General features: G+C 36.6%; 1 protein-coding gene across 1 annotated transcript in view; it reads right to left on the minus strand.

Annotated features, from left to right (window-relative positions):
• ELOVL2 (ELOVL fatty acid elongase 2) overlaps positions 1-19,775 on the minus strand; it is an 80,268-nt gene that overhangs the window by 23,811 nt on the left and 36,682 nt on the right. The window contains exon 2 of the mRNA XM_011373238.2: positions 6,945-7,008. Within this exon, the coding sequence (XP_011371540.2) occupies positions 6,945-7,008 (64 nt within the window). The remainder of the gene's footprint in view (positions 1-6,944; positions 7,009-19,775) is intronic.

The raw sequence follows: 19,775 nt of genomic DNA on the forward strand, positions 1-19,775 counted from the left end.
TGGGATGCAAGCATGACAGCTGAAGACAGTGAAGGCGAAGCCTGAGGGCTGATGGTTCAGAACTGAGAGTAGAAAATAAAGCCAGGGACCCAAACCTGACCATGCACTAGAAGTACAAACAGCCAGGAGGCAAGGACCTAAACATATCAAGAATGTCTTCCTCTGGAGAGTGAAAATTTAAAAACCTAAACAAAACATACATAACAGATCTATAATTAGCAACACCTGAAAATAATTGTAGGTACAAAATGACTTTTGTTCTCTATTTTGCTTTTTTAAAATTGTTGTTTAAATAAAGATAATGGTTTGGCCCAGAATTATAAAAATTGCATGCTGTGTTTAATCTGTCAGTACAGTTGTAAGGAAATGGTTTCTCCAAAAGATAATGCCCTTTTCTTGATATCTGTGGTTCTCCTAATCTCAGTCCCTCTTTCTGCTCTACCCTATTCCATCTACCCTAGTCTCTCTTTAAAACACCCCACCCTACAGAGTGCCATTGCTATGGAAAGTATCTTCTCAAGCTATACCCCATTACTTATTCTATAAACTTCTCCCATTTGTGATAGAGATAAAAAAGGTAAGAAAGGAACATTCATGTGATTCACAGATATTACCTTTCATACAATTAGCTCATAATTATCTGTCATAAAAGTTTGTGCCACTTCCTAATGTTTTTCTCCATATCTAAGTCCTACTCATCTCTTTAATACTCAGATAAAGGTATTGCCTTCTGAAGGGAGCCATTTCCTACCGTTCTTTTCGTAACTACAGCTTCTCATCAGCGTGACAAAAAAATGATCATTTTATAATTTGTTATGGCTATATACTGTTATTATAAATAACATTTGCTGAGCACTAATTCTGTGCTATACACTGTTCTCAAGCCTTTTACATGTATTAACTTATTTAACTCTCAAAGTAATATTATATATATTATTTTTAACAGCTTTATTGAAGTATACTTGATTACACAGAATCCTGCACATATTTAATGTGTACAATTTGATGAGTTTGGACATATGTAAATATCTGTGATGCCATCACCACAGTTAAGGTAACAGACATATAGGTGATATTATTATCCCCAGTTTACATATGAGAAAAATTGAGCCACATGGGGTAAAAAAAAATTAAATAACTTGCACTAACCAGCTATCTCCTTTTATGGAGTTATGGGTTGAACTGTGTTCCCTAAAAAGATGTTCCAGTCCTAACTTCTGGTATCTGTGATTATGGCCTTATTTAGAAATAGAGTCTTTGCAGATATAATTAAGTTAAGATGAAATCATACTGGATTAGGTTGGGCCCTAACCAGGTGACTGGTATCCTTATAAGGGGAGATCTGGATTCAGGGACACAAAGAGAACACCATGTGAAGACAGAGGCAGAGATTAGAGTGATACATCTACAAACCAAAGGATGCCAAAGATTCCTGGAAACTACCAGAAGTTAGGAGAAAGGCATGGAACAGATCCTTCCCTAGAACCTCAGAGGGTGCATGGCCATGCCAACATCTTGATTTCAAACTTGTAGCCTCCAGAACTGTAAGAGAATAAACTGCTGTTGTTGCAGTTTGTGGCACTTTGTTACTGAAGCCCTAGGAAACTAATACACATGGTTTACTTCATGGCTTTCCAATTGTTTCAGATGTGCTAGTTTTACCCTCCCAACTACAGTGTATGCTCCATGAGAGAGAGACTAGGTCTTATATTTCTATTCTGTCTCACTTATAACATATCCATTTAACGCTGATTTGAGAGGTAACTGTCATTGAAGATATATCAATTGGCACACTGAGGTAAGCACATATTGAAAAACTAATACAGCACCTGAAGTTTTTCATTTTCTTATTTCGTGGTCCTATAAATATTTGCCACAACTGTTATGGAGGATCATAACTGTTCCAACCAAAGGATGGAACAAATACTCATGACAAGATTATCTCTGGGGCTTGAGAAGTGTTAGCTCTGCATCTGTGTCAGGTATTTGCCCAGAATATCACTTGATGATATGGTGTAGGTAAAATCAGAAAAGACTTGGGGACACCTAGAAGCTTACTAGGTGGCTTGTCAGTCAACTGAAGCTTGTGCCACTTTTAGGAAGGGGATAAGGATTTGTGATGACCTGGATGCCAGGCTATCTGTCATTGTGGAGATCACCTAGTAGTCCATTGGTGAACTGCCGACCTTACAGTCTCTTTTTCTACAAAGGAAATGTTCATAAAAATGACCAGAGCTGAGTAAATAACTGTAATCCAATCCTTAATTGATCCCATACTCACATAATTCCAGATCATGAAGATCTTACTGACAGCAAAGTTCAGTGTGAAGCTGGCTCAGGGAGACTTTTACTTAACTCACTAGTAGAAGTGTCAAATAGAAAGCCAATCACCAAAAAACCCTCCAAGACCAAATTACAGCATCATGCCCTCTACACTACCCACTAGAACTGTAAGGCAGAGATCATATTAAATAAAGTATGGTATGAGATATAGGTATCCTGTCCTGCCTATCCCAATGGATCATCACAAGGATAAAATGGAAAAAATAAAACCAGACTCTGTGAAAGCATTTTTTAAAAAGCCCTATATAATCAAAGAATATCATTTTATTAAAACTATATAGTCATTCACTTAGAATGACTTAGAATAGTTTATAGAGCCTGTATAGAAACTGGAGAGTGGGCTAAATAATCTTTAAGTGATTCTGTTTAAAGACTTTAGGAACAGGAAACATCATCTCCTCCCTCCCCTCACCCAGTAGTGCTGAGGAAATAACTTGCAGATTTTTCGCAGCTTTGTGAACCACCAAGGCTCAAGTAAAACAAAACATATTGTTTAGAATTTATTATTTGCAAAATATATAGGACTTAATATGTTCCTGGAACTGTAATAAGCACTGGAGATTAACAGTCATGGCTCCTGACCTCATGGGAGAAAGAGCTATTAATAACAATAATGTGTATGAAAGAAATAAACAGAGGTTGAAATACAGAATAAGAAGGGGGCTCCTTCAGAAGGGCAAATTCCCTGATATCTTTGTTAAGGAAAGCCTACTTGAGAAGGTAACATTTAAGCTGATACCTGAAGTATGAGAAGGGGCTCACTATATTGCGGGATGGAGCAGAAGATAGTGGGGAGGAAGTGCAGGCTCAAGGAGCAGCGTATGAAAGAATTTTACATATTTGAGGAAGTGAAAGATGTCAGATGTCAAAATGAATGAGGAATAATGGTGCTTACTGTTAGAGAAGTAGCTGGGGCTAAATAATCCAAGGGTATGTAGTCCATGATACAAAATCTGGTTTTTATCCTAAGGACACTGGGAAGACACTGATAAGTGTTAAGCTAGAGTACCATATACTATGATTTAGGCTTTTAAAGTATTATTCCAGCTAACAATAAATGATTGGAAAAAGGGAGACTAGTTAAGATACCTTATAATGACTTAGTGCTGAATTAAGGGGAAAGAGTGCTATACCCCATTACTTATTCTATAAACTTCTCCCATTTGTGATAGAGATAAAAAAGGTAAGAAAGGAACATTCATGTGATTCACAGATATTACCTTTCATACAATTAGCTCATAATTATCTGTCATAAAAGTTTGTGCCACTTCCTAATGTTTTTCTCCATATCTAAGTCCTACTCATCTCTTTAATACTCAGATAAAGGTACTGCCTTCTGAAGGGAGCCATTTCCTACCGTTCTTTTCGTAACTACAGCTTCTCATCAGCGTGACAAAAAAATGATCATTTTATAATTTGTTATGGCTATATACTGTTATTATAAATAACATTTGCTGAGCACTAATTCTGTGCTATACACTGTTCTCAAGCCTTTTACATGTATTAACTTATTTAACTCTCAAAGTAATATTATATATATTATTTTTAACAGCTTTATTGAAGTATACTTGATTACACAGAATCCTGCACATATTTAATGTGTACAATTTGATGAGTTTGGACATATGTAAATATCTGTGATGCCATCACCACAGTTAAGGTAACAGACATATAGGTGATATTATTATCTCCAGTTTACATATGAGAAAAATTGAGCCACATGGGGTAAAAAAAAATTAAGTAACTTGCACTAACCAGCTATCTCCTTTTATGGAGTTATGGGTTGAACTGTGTTCCCTAAAAAGATGTTCCAGTCCTAACTTCTGGTATCTGTGATTATGGCCTTATTTAGAAATAGAGTCTTTGCAGATATAATTAAGTTAAGATGAAATCATACTGGATTAGGTTGGGCCCTAACCAGGTGACTGGTATCCTTATAAGGGGAGATCTGGATTCAGGGACACAAAGAGAACACCATGTGAAGACAGAGGCAGAGATTAGAGTGATACATCTACAAACCAAAGGATGCCAAAGATTCCTGGAAACTACCAGAAGTTAGGAGAAAGGCATGGAACAGATCCTTCCCTAGAACCTCAGAGGGTGCATGGCCATGCCAACATCTTGATTTCAAACTTGTAGCCTCCAGAACTGTAAGAGAATAAACTGCTGTTGTTGCAGTTTGTGGCACTTTGTTACTGAAGCCCTAGGAAACTAATACACATGGTTTACTTCATGGCTTTCCAATTGTTTCAGATGTGCTAGTTTTACCCTCCCAACTACAGTGTATGCTCCATGAGAGAGAGACTAGGTCTTATATTTCTATTCTGTCTCACTTATAACATATCCATTTAACGCTGATTTGAGAGGTAACTGTCATTGAAGATATATCAATTGGCACACTGAGGTAAGCACATATTGAAAAACTAATACAGCACCTGAAGTTTTTCATTTTCTTATTTCGTGGTCCTATAAATATTTGCCACAACTGTTATGGAGGATCATAACTGTTCCAACCAAAGGATGGAACAAATACTCATGACAAGATTATCTCTGGGGCTTGAGAAGTGTTAGCTCTGCATCTGTGTCAGGTATTTGCCCAGAATATCACTTGATGATATGGTGTAGGTAAAATCAGAAAAGACTTGGGGACACCTAGAAGCTTACTAGGTGGCTTGTCAGTCAACTGAAGCTTGTGCCACTTTTAGGAAGGGGATAAGGATTTGTGATGACCTGGATGCCAGGCTATCTGTCATTGTGGAGATCACCTAGTAGTCCATTGGTGAACTGCCGACCTTACAGTCTCTTTTTCTACAAAGGAAATGTTCATAAAAATGACCAGAGCTGAGTAAATAACTGTAATCCAATCCTTAATTGATCCCATACTCACATAATTCCAGATCATGAAGATCTTACTGACAGCAAAGTTCAGTGTGAAGCTGGCTCAGGGAGACTTTTACTTAACTCACTAGTAGAAGTGTCAAATAGAAAGCCAATCACCAAAAAACCCTCCAAGACCAAATTAAAGCATCATGCCCTCTACACTACCCACTAGAACTGTAAGGCAGAGATCATATTAAATAAAGTATGGTATGAGATATAGGTATCCTGTCCTGCCTATCCCAATGGATCATCACAAGGATAAAATGGAAAAAATAAAACCAGACTCTGTGAAAGCATTTTTTAAAAAGCCCTATATAATCAAAGAATATCATTTTATTAAAACTATATAGTCATTCACTTAGAATGACTTAGAATAGTTTATAGAGCCTGTATAGAAACTGGAGAGTGGGCTAAATAATCTTTAAGTGATTCTGTTTAAAGACTTTAGGAACAGGAAACATCATCTCCTCCCTCCCCTCACCCAGTAGTGCTGAGGAAATAACTTGCAGATTTTTCGCAGCTTTGTGAACCACCAAGGCTCAAGTAAAACAAAACATATTGTTTAGAATTTATTATTTGCAAAATATATAGGACTTAATATGTTCCTGGAACTGTAATAAGCACTGGAGATTAACAGTCATGGCTCCTGACCTCATGGGAGAAAGAGCTATTAATAACAATAATGTGTATGAAAGAAATAAACGGAGGTTGAAATACAGAATAAGAAGGGGGCTCCTTCAGAAGGGCAAATTCCCTGATATCTTTGTTAAGGAAAGCCTACTTGAGAAGGTAACATTTAAGCTGATACCTGAAGTATGAGAAGGGGCTCACTATATTGCGGGATGGAGTAGAAGATAGTGGGGAGGAATTCCAGGCTCAAGGAGCAGCGTATGAAAGAATTTTACATATTTGAGGAAGTGAAAGATGTCAGATGTCAAAATGAATGAGGAATAATGGTGCTTACTGTTAGAGAAGTAGCTGGGGCTAAATAATCCAAGGGTATGTAGTCCATGATACAAAATCCGGTTTTTATCCTAAGGACACTGGGAAGACACTGATAAGTGTTAAGCTAGAGTACCATATACTATGATTTAGGCTTTTAAAGTATTATTCCAGCTAACAATAAATGATTGGAAAAAGGGAGACTAGTTAAGATACCTTATAATGACTTAGTGCTGAATTAAGGGGAAAGAGTCATTAAATATACATCAATTGGCGCACTGTAGTAGTCTAAGTGACTGGTAACGGAGGAATGACTGATAGCTTAGAAGCTCAATCTAATGGCCCTGGGCAGAGAAAGCTCACACATATTTAAAGAGAATCTGTCAAGACTTGTAAGGGAAGCAAGACTATACATGACTATGCATGTGAGGAAGGTAAGGGTGAATGGGCAGTAGAGAGAGAAGTAGAATATATTCAGAAGGAAAGGTACAGCCTGCTTTGGTGGCCAGTTTTTAGTAACTTTGGTAGCTAGAGAGAGACACCAAAGGAAGTATTACACTGCATTCTATTCCTGCTTCCCACTCCCAGAACTTTAATCCCAAGAGAGGCTGAGCAGGAGAAATGAAGACTTCTATATATTCTAAGAGAAGGATAGCAAAGGTGAGGGAAGTTAAGTTTCTCAGTGTTAAATGCTGTTTTGAAGACACCAAAAGTGATATAATCTTCTGTAACCAAATACTGTGTTCCTTCCACATTAAGTTCTCAAGTAGTTCACTTACCTCGAGGTCCAAACATGTTGTCCAAAAAAGCATTGACTTCATCATCAAAAGCCTTTAGATGCTCCTGAAAAAAATAAAAAAATGATTAATTAAAAAATTAAAAAATTAAAAATGATTTAAGTGGGATTTGGAAACTCTCAGAACAAACCACTATCAACAATGTGCAGTTCACAGAATCTCCAAGGGTCCTAGCTTCAAGGACTTTTGACTGCAAAGACTTAAAAAAAGTAAATTAGTAAAAGTGGCCCCACCTCTCACAAGCCTATAAGGATTTGGAAGGAAACAATTCCTCTTTCATTTCCTTAGGCAAGAGGAGTCCTGAAAACAGGCTTTGTACATTTGAACATTGAAGAGTTATTGACTTTAATTTCATTTCCATCTAAAATGCTTAGGGTTATAAACACTCCCATAGGCAACTTCTATTGTTGCAGTTAATAGGAGTTGTATGTGACAGGGAAAGTCTATTCCTGCAGGATATAATGTAATTATTAAATGAAAATTCAGCTGAATTGTATCACAAAGCTGAATCTAAAGCTTTAAAGGGGGCTTGTTTTTCAAATAAGGAAATAAAGCATTATAGCCATTTTTTCCCATCACTTTTATATTTTATTTCCGAAACTTTTTAATAATTAGCATCTATTTAATATTACAATAAATGGTGTCACTAGGGTACATCAAATTATTGCCACTTTAACTGAATTCAAATTGGGATTGGAGAATTTTTGCTCAGATTCTTAAGGTTGATAAACTGGCTTCTGGCTCTTGATTTAGCTATTCATGCTGGTCTGCTATTACACTGCTCAAAATACCTAAGGTGTTCCCTAACCTTCTACAAAGGTCTGCAGCACCTTTTCAAGCAAAGAGAAGATACAGAGCTTTCCCCAATGTTCCTGGGAAAGAGATCTTTGATGAGGATTTGGGGCCAATGGATTGGTCCCTGGCTATACATGAGTATGACAACTCCCAGAAGTTCATAGAAAATGTTCTCTATAATCGATAGTGGGAGTGCAAAAATACCCCATTCTCAAAAAAAGTGTAAGTGCTAAAGAGGAGAATTAATTTACTGGCATCTGAAAAGAAGAACTACATGTTTGGTTACTGGCACACACCATTTGGACCTATTCCTTATTGGTGACTTTGATCCTGAGAAATTAATTTTTCTTTTTTATTTACTTTGGAAATAATTTTTTATTTTTCAATTATAGTTGACATACAATATTATGTTAGTTTCAGGAATACAGCACAGTGATTAGGCATTTATATAACTTATGATCACCTGATAAATCTAGCACCCATTTCTGTGTTTCTGTTTTGTTTGTTCATTTACTTTGTTTTTAAGATTCCACATAAAAGTGAAATCATATGACATTTCTCTTTCTCTGTCTGACTTACTCCATTCAGCACAATACCTGTAGGTCCATCCATGTCATTGCAGATGGCAAGATTTCATATATATATATTTTGGCTGAATAATAGTCCATTGTATATATGTACCACATCATCTTTATCTAGTTATCCACTGATGAACACCCAGGTTGACTTCATATCTTGGCTACTGTAAATAATGCTGCAATAAATATATAAATGCACATGTCCCTTTGAAGTAGTGTTTCGGGTTTCTTTGTCCTTTGGTAGAGCCTTTGTTTTAAAATCTATTTCGTCAGGTGTAAGTATTGCTACCCCAGCTTTGTTTTTCTCATTTTCATTTTCATGAAATATCTTTTTCCCTCTCTTTACTTTCAATCTGTGTATGCTTTTTGATCTGAAGTGAGTCTCTTATAGGCAGTATATGTAAGGGTCTTGTTTTCTTATTCATTTAGCCACCCTATGTCTCTTGATTGGAACATTTAATCCATTTACATTTAAAGGAATTGTTGATAGACATGTAGTTGTTGCCATTTTATTATTTATATTTCTCCTCCTTCATCTTTTTAACACTTCCTTTAGCTTTTTCTTGTTTGGGAAGCTCTTTATCTGTCCTTTGATTCTAAATGATAGCTTTGCTGGGTAATCTTGGTTGTAGGTCCTTGCTTTTCCTCATTTTGAGTATTTCCTGCCAATCCCTCTAGCCAGTCAAGTTTCTGTTGTGAAATCAGCTGACAGTCTTATGGAGCTCCCTTGTAGATAACTAAATATTTTTCTTGCTGTTTTTAAGATTCTTTGTCTTTAATATTTGGCATTTTAATTATGATATGTCTTGGTGTGGGCCTCTTTGAGTTCATCTTGTTTGGGACTCTCTGCCCTTCCTGGGCTTGTATATCTATTTCCTTCACCAGGTTGCCTTTTCTTTAAATAGTTTTTTAAATTTTTTGCTCTCTCTCTTTTTCTGATACCCCTATAATGAGAATGTTTTTATACTTGATGTTGTTCCCGAGGGCCCTTGAACTAGTCTCACTTTTTTGGATTCTGTTATCTTCTTGCTGTTCTGATTGGGTGTTTTTTGTTACCTTATCTTCTAAACTGCTGCTTCAGACCTCTGCTTCACCTAATTTACTATTGGTTTATTCTAATGTATTCTCCATTTATTATATTTCATTTCTGACTAATTCTTATTTTCTATCTACATTTTTATGTTTCTTGTCTCTTTGTTGAAGTTCTCACTGAGATCTTTGAGCATCCTTATAACCAGTATTTTAAACTCTGGTAGACTCCTTGTCTCCATTTTGTTTAGTGCTTCTTCTAGAGCTTTGTTTTGTTCTTTCATTTGGTACATGTTTGTCTCCCCATTTTGGCTGCTTCCCTGTGTTTGCTTCTATGTATTATGTAGAATATGCATCCTGTGGGGCCCAGTAGCACAGTCTCTCTGGTCACCTGAGCTGTGTGCTATTGGTATGCCCCTTGTTGGGGTTGTGTGTGCCCTCCTACTATATTTGAGTCTTGGTTGCTGTTGGTATATCAATGGGAGGGATTGACCTTCAGGCTGATTTGTTGTGAAGACTGGCAATAACTACAGTGGAGAAGCAGGGGCTGACCCTATGGAGTAAGATTTGCTTTAGCAGGGCTCTGGTGCCTGCCCAGTCTGCCCTTTAGGTGTGTCATTTGTAGAGGTGTTTGGGTAGTGCTCTGATGTGGTTTGAAGCTAGCTACTGCATGTGTTGGTTCTGGGGCCTCTTGGGAGGGGCTCTGGTGCAAGACAAGGTCACTTGGTATGAGCTACAAAGTGATCTGCAGATGATTGCTACTTGTGCTGGGCTTGGAGTTGCCTGGGAGAGGCTAAGCTGTGAACCAAGGCTAGCTGTTGCTAATGTTGGGCTTGGGACTACTTAGCAAGAGATACAGGGCATACCCAGGCCAGATGCTGCTTGTTTGGGTACGTGAACCTTTGAGAGATTTTAGAAAAAGCTAAAGCATGAGCCAAGACAGACCATTTGTAAAGAACTGCCATTCAAAGTGGATTGGGTGGGCCTGCAAGTTGGGTGGGGTAGAATCTCAGAGAACCATCAGGGAAGAGGGGTTAACAGTGTTATGTTAGCTAGGCTGACAGAGATTGAAGTATCATATCCATCTACATCTGCATGCTGGATAGTGGGAGGGCTCAACAAAAGAACAACGGCTTCTGCTTGCACTTCTTCTGGGAGAAAGCTGCCCCTCTAGCCCTTGCCCTGAAGCCAAATAATTCAGTTCCTCCCTATATTTCCCTGGGGCCTTTCGAGCTGCTACCCCAGTGCTGGAGCTCAGAGCAAGTGAGTCTGTTAGCGAGAAAGTCCATGGACAAGTAAGTCCCTGCACAGGCCCTTTAAGAGGAATTCCTGGGACTCCAGGAGCCTTCTGCCTCACTCAGCCACAGTCTCAATTGGTTTTCACAGCCTAAAGTCTTGAGGACTTCCCTCCCTGGCACTGGAACCCTGGGGAGTGGTGCTGAGTCCCCTCATTCCTCACAGGGGAACCCCCTCAGCTGAGATATTGCTCCCAAATTTTAACCACCACACTGTGGATATTGGACAATCCTGAGAGAAATTTCAAGGAAACTTAGGTCTTTGGGAACTTTAGGAAGGAGGATGAGGAGTAGAGACTAACATTTATTAGTATCTACTACTCCTGGCCAGTGTATTAGAAACTTTATTATTTACTAATATCTCTATAAAAAGTACCTGGGCTAAACAAAGCTTGGAAGTTTTTAAACAGTGTTATCTTTAGGTTCTATGAAAGATATCTCTGGAGACCTCGAGAAAGGTCAGTTACTTAACATCTCAGTGTGACAGAATGCGATTTTTGTTGCCATTAGAACAGGGCAGATCTGTCTAGATCTCTTGTTCTTGAGCAAAATATGTTAACCTTACTGATGTACCCATCCTCATACAAATACCAATGAAATCTGTCTTTCATTGCCACATCCACCCACAAATGTTTAAGCTTTTTCAGTATATTTGCTAAGGTTCAAAATCCATTTTCCAACATCTGTAGATCACAGAATACTCTAATTAAAAGTCAGAAAGCTTGTATTATTTCTATAATCTTGCAGAAATGTAGTCACAGTGGAAGAGCAGAAAGAAAAGTGAGAGAGGATGATATGAAGAGAGAACAGAGAAAGATGAATGAGAAGGGGCATTTCATTCTTTTCAGTTTAATTTACTGATTCATTAACCAATTACCTAACATTACTATGTGCAAGCACCATGTTAGATGGTGAAATACAAAATCAAATGAGACACGGTACTTATCTTCACATAGCATAATAGAGAAGTAAAGCAATAATTACCTAGTGTCTTAAATATGATGAAAGAATTTTATAGATATATATTGTAAGAATGTAGAGGAAAGAAATATTCATCCATAAAAAAGAAGGAAACATTGCCATTTTTGACAATATGGACAGACCTTGGAGACATTATGCTAAGGGAATAAATAAGTCAGAGAAATATCATATGATCATATATGGAGAAATCTAAAACTCAGATACAGAAAACAGATTGGTGGTTGCCAGAGGCGGAGGGTCTGTGTGTGGGAGGTGGACCAATGGCACAAACTTCCAGTTATAAAACAGTTAAGCCATGGACATGTACAGTTGGTGACTATAGTTAATACTTTATATTTGAAAGTTGCAAGGAGTAGATCTTAAAAGTTTTCATCACAAGAAAAAATATAACTACGTAAAAAGATTTATTGTGGTGGTGGTCATTTTGCAATATATCAAAATATCAAATCATTACATTGTATATCTGAAACAAACAAACACAAAGGACATATAGGTAGGAAATTTAATTTAGATCTCTTAAAAAGAGAAGCCTGCCAGGAAAAGCTGCTGTTGTCACTGAGTTTTGAAAGACTCTAGGGCATCATCTAGATGGAGAAGGAAAGAAAGAGCATTTGAAGGAGAAGCATCAGCATATACAAATACACTGACACATGACTCGTCTGGGAAATGGTAATGGCCAGAGTCTCTACTGACCTATTTGACAGAAATAAAGCCAATGCTTAGAAAATCAGAAACCTGAAAAAAATTACTTCTTTATTTCTGGGTTATTTAATAGTTAGTAAGGAATGTAGTCTAAAGACAATGATCAGATGAGATCAGAAGAACAAATCAAAATTTACCCTGGATTAGTAAAACATAATTTTAAGTATAGAGTTTTGGTAGTGTTAGTTAATAACTAAGGATGAATACTTAGCAAAGGATGACAGAGCAGAGTTTGGGCAATGAATAACTAACTGTATACTAGTTTCTACACGTGTAAATGCAAAAGCATGCTGGACAATTTTTCAAGACTAACATCATAACCTATGATCTAGGAAAAACCAGCACTTCATTCATTCAACCAGCATCTTTGAATAGTGGCTGTGTACACAGTACTTTGTTGGACATTTGAAGAAAAAAGGGATAGAGTGGTTAACGCAAAAGTTTACAGACAAATTGGGAAAGTGAAAAATACAAAGGCAAACAGAAAACCATTGAGAGGGAGATACAGAGAACTGCCACAATGATGGAGGATTTAGGAATGGGGACTTAAGATGGGGTTTTAAGATGGTTAAAATTTGGACAGATTAGGAGAGAGAGAGAAATAGTACTGCCCTTAGGCAAAAGGGGTGTTCTCCTGAACTCAATACTTTAGACAGCCCCACTCTGTCATCATTTGGCTATACCCCTCCACACAGAGGGAAAAATCCTTTGAGACAAGGGAGATGCTTATCTATGGTCACAGCTTCCCCTCCTCCAGACAATGTTTCAAGTACCCCAGCCCACAGAATTCTTTGCCAAAATTCTCTGAGCTCACTACTAGGACAACTTCAGTGATTTCTCCTTGCCCACATAGTAAAGTCCATGTTTTATGACTTTGAATTCAATTTGTGGCTGTTTATAGCAATAGCTGTAGGATGGAAAGATTGGAAGCAAGTAGGGCCTTATTTAATTGTGTATTCCTGATTGCTTACCACATCTGGCAATAATGTAAAAAAAAAAAATAATGTAAAAAAGTGATGTACAACCACATTGGAAAAACAGTTTAGCAGTTTAGTAAAAACATAAACATTCAACTAGGATCTAACATGCTACTCCTGGGTATTTAAAGAGAAAACAAAGCATATATCCATACAATGACTTATACACAAATATTCATGGCAGCTTTACTTATAATCACTAAAAAATGAAAACCTCCTAATTACTCATCAACGGGTTAATGGATAAACTGTGGTATAGCCATACAATGAACTACAACTCAGCAATATAAAGGAGTGAACTACTGATGCACACCCGTAGATGGATCGCAAAATTATGAAGCTTCATTAAAGAGGCTAGACAAAAAGAGTACATACTATATATTTCTATTTACATGAAACTGTAGAAAATATAAACTTCGTATGACAGAAAGCAAATCATGGTTGCTTGGGGACTTCAGGGGAGGGGAGAATATTTTTCAAAAATGAGGGTGAAATAAGGATATTTTCATATATGCATAAGTGAGAGAACTTGTAGCTAGGAGACCTGCACTACGAAGTGTGCTCAAGATGTTCTTCATGCTGAAGAGAAATAATTTTATATGGAAAGTAGCATTTACAGAAAAGAATCAAGAACACCAGAAATGCATTTGACTGAAGAGCTGTAACTCAGAGCAAGCTGGCCTCCACTCACCTCACCACATCCACTACAACTGCCATAACCACCTCTCGCACCATGTTCATCCTTACCACCAGGAGCAGTGTTGCATAACACCATGGTGATCTGCACCTGCTCCTTTTACCTGGTCATGCGACACCCAACTCCCAATACTGGTGGATTGGACCACCATGCACTCCTGCCTCAACCGTTGCTTTCTGAGAATACTGGGAAATAGGAGAACCATAAAGAGCACACCTAGATTTTTACCACCATGATGCTGACTGGGATTCCCACTCAGCCCTAACTGCATTAGTTGGAGCTCAACATGACGTGGGGCATCTCAAAGAAAGCCATTTCCTGGTCTGTTTGTGAACATACAAACTGTGATCGCTGTTGGTACAGCCTCATCCTGAACACCATGACAACTCAGATTTTCTTCAGCAAAAGTAGTCTTGCAATCAGAATTGTCAGCACCATGATTAAGAACTATTCTACAAAAGCTAAAACAAGAAGCAAAGCAGAAGTAAACTCCACTGTGAAAACTCGGTCTATGGTTTCTCTGATCTCTAAATGATAGAACTCGATTGTTTTTTAATTCCTTTCCTTCTTCCCTCTTTTCTCTCTTGCTACTTCTCTTGTTCCCTCTCTTACGTTCTCTATTCCTTTCCTTCTCCCTTTTATTGCCTTCATTCCACTTTTCTTTTCCTCCCTGCTTCCTTCCTTTCTTCCCTCCTTCAGGCATTTCTCCTTCTTGGCATTCCTTCATGTTTAGGCATTTTGTAGTTTTAGCGACACTTATTTAATCGAAATAGTTATTTCCCACCACCAACTACCTTCCTCACTGCTTTTTAAAATGAGCCAAAGCCATTAAGATAACAAAACTGACTGTTAAGTTTAGAAGAAGACATAGTATCCAAACGCTTACTTCAGTCTCTCATATATTTGAAGAGTCAAAATGTGTTCACACTTGTGAACACAACTAGGAAGTTTGGAGGATGGCTAAAAGACAAAATTATTTGGCTTTCATGCAGCTGACTTCACATGATATATATTTATGCTTATTTTACACTCATACCCCTAAACTGCCTTTGAGAGGCCAATCCACACAACATCTTGACCTCCCCCTACTATACTCTGGAGGGAACAATACACTTAGTTAGGTTGAGGGTAGGGAATAGGTATTTATTTATTTATGGTAACTCTAAATTGTTATGTTATAGAATAATTTTCATAAGATTGAAACTAAGGTATTGAAGAATCTGTGGAACATTTATACTTGGTTACCACATTTCATGACAGATATAAATTGAAGGATAGCAGAATATACTACCCCAAAATATGCCACTTTTTGAATTAAAGTTACTTAAGAAACAACTGGTACAGGAAGGACACTGACCCTCCTTTTTCCCTCTAAAAGCAGGAAGTAAATCTCCCATGTGAAAAGGGTAGAAGGCATCCTTATCACCAGACAGGGATTTTAGGGAAGAAGGCTACATAAACAAGCCTTGTTACTTCATTAATTTGCTTTTCCAAACCTAAACCCCTTTGTCGTATTGATCTTTCACAAACTTATTGTTTCCTTGTGTTAAAGGTATAAAAGCTGCCAGCTATGGACACTCTGAGTCTCATATTCTTTATGGTGCTCCCATACATATGAAATTAAATTTTTCTCCTGTTAACCTGTCTTATATCAATTTAATCAGGACAGTCAAAGTATCTAGAAGGAAAATGAACTAACTATAATAGTTGGTAATAATAGCTCCTGTCTAACGATGTGTGCCAGACATTTGATATTTATTATATATGATTTTTACAAAAGCTTTTCAATTTGCAGAAATTGAGGCTGAGAGCTCCAGTGGTACTGTTGTGTGAAACTTGAATGAAGTTCAGTAACAATCCATCTTTGTATACCTTCAGATTGAAAGGCTTCAGAGCTGGGATAGCAGAGAATGGGCTTTGGCAGAGCTCACGCTCATGTTCTTGTGCTGTAGTACATCTCAGGACACTAAGTTGATGAAGAAAATAGGGGCTGATTTTATCTGCATTCTTGGTAACTCTGACACTGCAGGGCAGTCTCACTCAACGGAGGACATGAAGTCTTCTTTAGGACATAAAATATTACTGCAGCTTTGTTATACTCCACTTCCCCCACATCATTCCCTATCTCAAGTCATTCAGTGTCTGGTCAAATAGCAACTCCTTACATGTTTCCCTGATCCATGTCTCATGGGCCTAATTACAAAGAGGAAAAAAGCATCTGCTTTGTGGCATCCTAGTCTGTGGTGCAGAATCATTCTCCATTTCCTTACCTACTCTATTTTTCCTTACAGCACTTAATCTATATACAAATTTCCACCAGCTGATTAATTTTATTGTCTGGGTCCTCTAATAAACATAAGCTCTAATAGTCCATTTTATCCTCAATTCTAAGAACAATACCTGGCACAAAATGGGCACTTCATATTTATTATACGGATTAATGAAACTCTATTCTAAATCTTCACGGTAGTCACTTGATATTTACATTTATTGCATCCTTAGCTATACTTTAATATATGTGATCTGGCTTCCAATATATTTTGAAAGATCCTTAACACTCAACAATCTGTATATCATCAGGGAATACTGAACCCATTTTATTTTTTTACTTTCTTTTTTTGATGTTTCATTCTTCCAAAGAATAAAGAAAAAATCTGTTTATGTATTTTAAAAATAGAAAAAACTTATTCTATCTTGCAGTTAACATATGAATCCAGTGGACCCCTTTTATCAATCTAAGACACACTATGGGATCTTAGTAACCTTATTTTTCTATATCTTAAAACATTTTGCTATTTAACCAACCTAGGAATTATGTCATCATTTCAATCCATACTAAAAACATTTAAAAATATAAAAATGTAAGAATGATGGAATTGCCTGGAAGGACAATGTAATAGTCAAATAAGCCATCACTATTATATTGTCCTTCATTTTTCTTATTACTTACCCAAATTACTGCATCATGCCTTAAGAAGATATAGAAGGTTGGAGACATCATGTTTATAGCTTTATAAAGCTTTCATTGAATACATTTAAAGTTCAGAGTTTTTCATGTTCTTAAACTTTAATGATCAAGTCACCTGAGGATCTTGTTAAAATACAGACTTTCATTCCATTAGTCTAGGAGGGGCTTGAAGTTTGCATTTCTACCAAGCTCCCAAGCGATGTCAATGCTACTGATCTACAGACCACATTTTGAGTAGCAATGATTTAGACCCAGATTATCAGTTTAGCTATTAGTTTTCTGATGTACTTTTACTATAAAACTACTGCATTCTTGCTTACTTTTTACAAATCTACAAAGTATTCTGTTTTTCTTCTCTATAAAATTCAAATGTTTTATACTAATTATATCACTATTCGTTTCACAGGCATTTTAGTAATTGTCTATACAAACCCACTTAGTCAGTGTCTACATTGCTCCAAACAGAAATAAAATCATAGGTTTGACTGTATTTTTTCTTACATTTTCTGTATCGGAATACAATTTCCTGAAAGTGGCTTACTCAAGGAGGAGTGCAGAAAGACTGGTGGCCTCTTTTGATCAAGCTATTATTTCTATTAAAGTATAAGACTGCATTGGCACATTGCATCAGTTAGTTCTTGTCAACAAATATCATCTAGAACTTTTGTTACTATCAAATTCAAGCCCTACCAATCATAGAACAGATTTTTTAAAAAACTTAAATACAATTTTAAACTTTTATTTCTTTTGAATTTATCTTCTTCATTTCAGCCCCACCTTTGCACTCGGATAAGGTTATCCAAATTTCTAAATATATATTTGTTGTCCCTTTAGGTTTAGTATATTTTAAAACTTTGGTACCGATATTCAAATTACTAATAAAAAGTTGCATAATCTGGATGTTATGGACTGAATTTTTTAAATTTTACATTAGTTTCAGATATATAGTACAGTGGTTATACATTACATAATTTATGAAGTGATCCCAATTAGTCTAGTACCCATCTGACACTAAATGTAGTTATCACATTATTGACTATATTCCCTATGCTGTACTCTATATCGCTGTGACTATTTTGTAACAACTAATTTGTACTTCATTCTTCACCTTTGTCACACAGCCCTCAACTCCCCCTCCCATTTGGCAATCACATTTGTTCTCTATAAGTCATTTTCATTTAGTTTGTTTCTTTTGTTCCTTGGATTCAGCATATAAGTGAAATCATATGGTATTTGTCCTTCTCTGACTTATTTCACTCAGCATTATATCCTCTAGGTCCATCCTGTCTTTGCAAATGGCAAAATTTTATTTATTTATGGCTGAGTAATACTCCATTGTTAATATGTGCCATAATTTATCTAATCATCTATTGATGGACCCTTAGGTTACTTCCATATCATGGCTATTGTGAATAGTGTTGCACTGAACACAGGGGTTTATAAATCTTCTGGAGTATTTTGGTTTTCCTTGGATAAATATCCAGAAGTGTGATTGTTGGGTTGAAAGGTAGTTCTAATGTTTTGAGGAAACTCAAAACTGTTTTCCATAGTAGCTATACCAATTTGCTATCCCACCAACAGCGGCCAAGAGTTCCTCTCTTCTCCACATCCTCTCCAACACTTGTTTGTTGACTTATTGATGATAGCCATTCTGACAGGTGCAAGGTGGTAGCTCATTGTGGTTTTAATTTGCATTTCTTTGATTAGTGACCTTGAGCATCTTTTCATATGTCTATTGGCCATCTGTATGTTCTCTTTGGAGAAATGCCTATTTAGGTCCTCTGCCCATTTTTTAATTGGATTTTTTTTTTTTTTTTTTTTGGTGTTGAGTTGTAGGAGTTCTTTATAGATTTTGGATAGTATCATAGGCAAATACCTTACCCTATTCAGTAGTCTGGCTTTCCATTTTGTTGATGGCTCCTGTTGCTGTGAAGAAACTTTTTAGATTGATGTAGTTCCATTTGCGTATTTTTTCTTCTCTTTTTTTCTTTTCTTTTTTTTGTTTCCCTTGCTCAAGGAGATATATCAGAAAAAAATTACTAATAGAAATATCAGAGTTTGCTGCCTATGTTTTCTTCTAGAAGTTCTATGGTTTCAGGTCTTATATTTAAGTCTTTAATCTATGTTGAGTTTATTCTTGTATATGGTGTAAGAAGGTGATCCAGATTCATTTTTTTGCACATACCTGTCCAGTTTTGCCAACACCATTTATTGAAGAGACTGTCTTTACCCTATTGTATATTCTTGTCTCTTTCATTGTAGATTAAATGACCATATAGGTATGGATTTATTTCTGGGCTCTGTTCTGTTCCATTGATCTATGTATCTGTTTTCATGCCACTACCATGTTGTTTTGATTACTATAGCCTTGTAGTGTAGGTTGATATCAGGTAGTGTGATACCTCCAAGTTTCTTCTTTTTTTCCTCAAGATTGCCATGGCTATTCAGGGTCCTTATAAATTTTATAATTATTTGTTCTAGTTCTATGAAAAATGCCATTGCAATTTTGGTAGGGATTGCATTGAATCTATAGATTGCTTTGGGTACTATGGACATTTTAAAGATATTAATTCTTCCTACCATGAGCACAGTATATGATTCCATTTATCTGAATTGTCTTCAATTTCTTTCTTCAATGACTTACAATTTTCCAAGTACAGGGTTTTTTTTACCTCCTTGGTTAAGTTGATTGCAAAGTATTTTATTGTTTTTGATACAACTGTAAATGAGATTGTTTTCTTAATTTCTCTTTCTGATAGTTCATTATTGGTGTATAAAAATGCGTCCAATT

This window comes from Pteropus vampyrus, unplaced genomic scaffold (genome assembly GCF_000151845.1).
Source record: "Pteropus vampyrus isolate Shadow unplaced genomic scaffold, Pvam_2.0 Scaffold221, whole genome shotgun sequence".
NCBI lineage: Eukaryota > Metazoa > Chordata > Mammalia > Chiroptera > Pteropodidae > Pteropus > Pteropus vampyrus.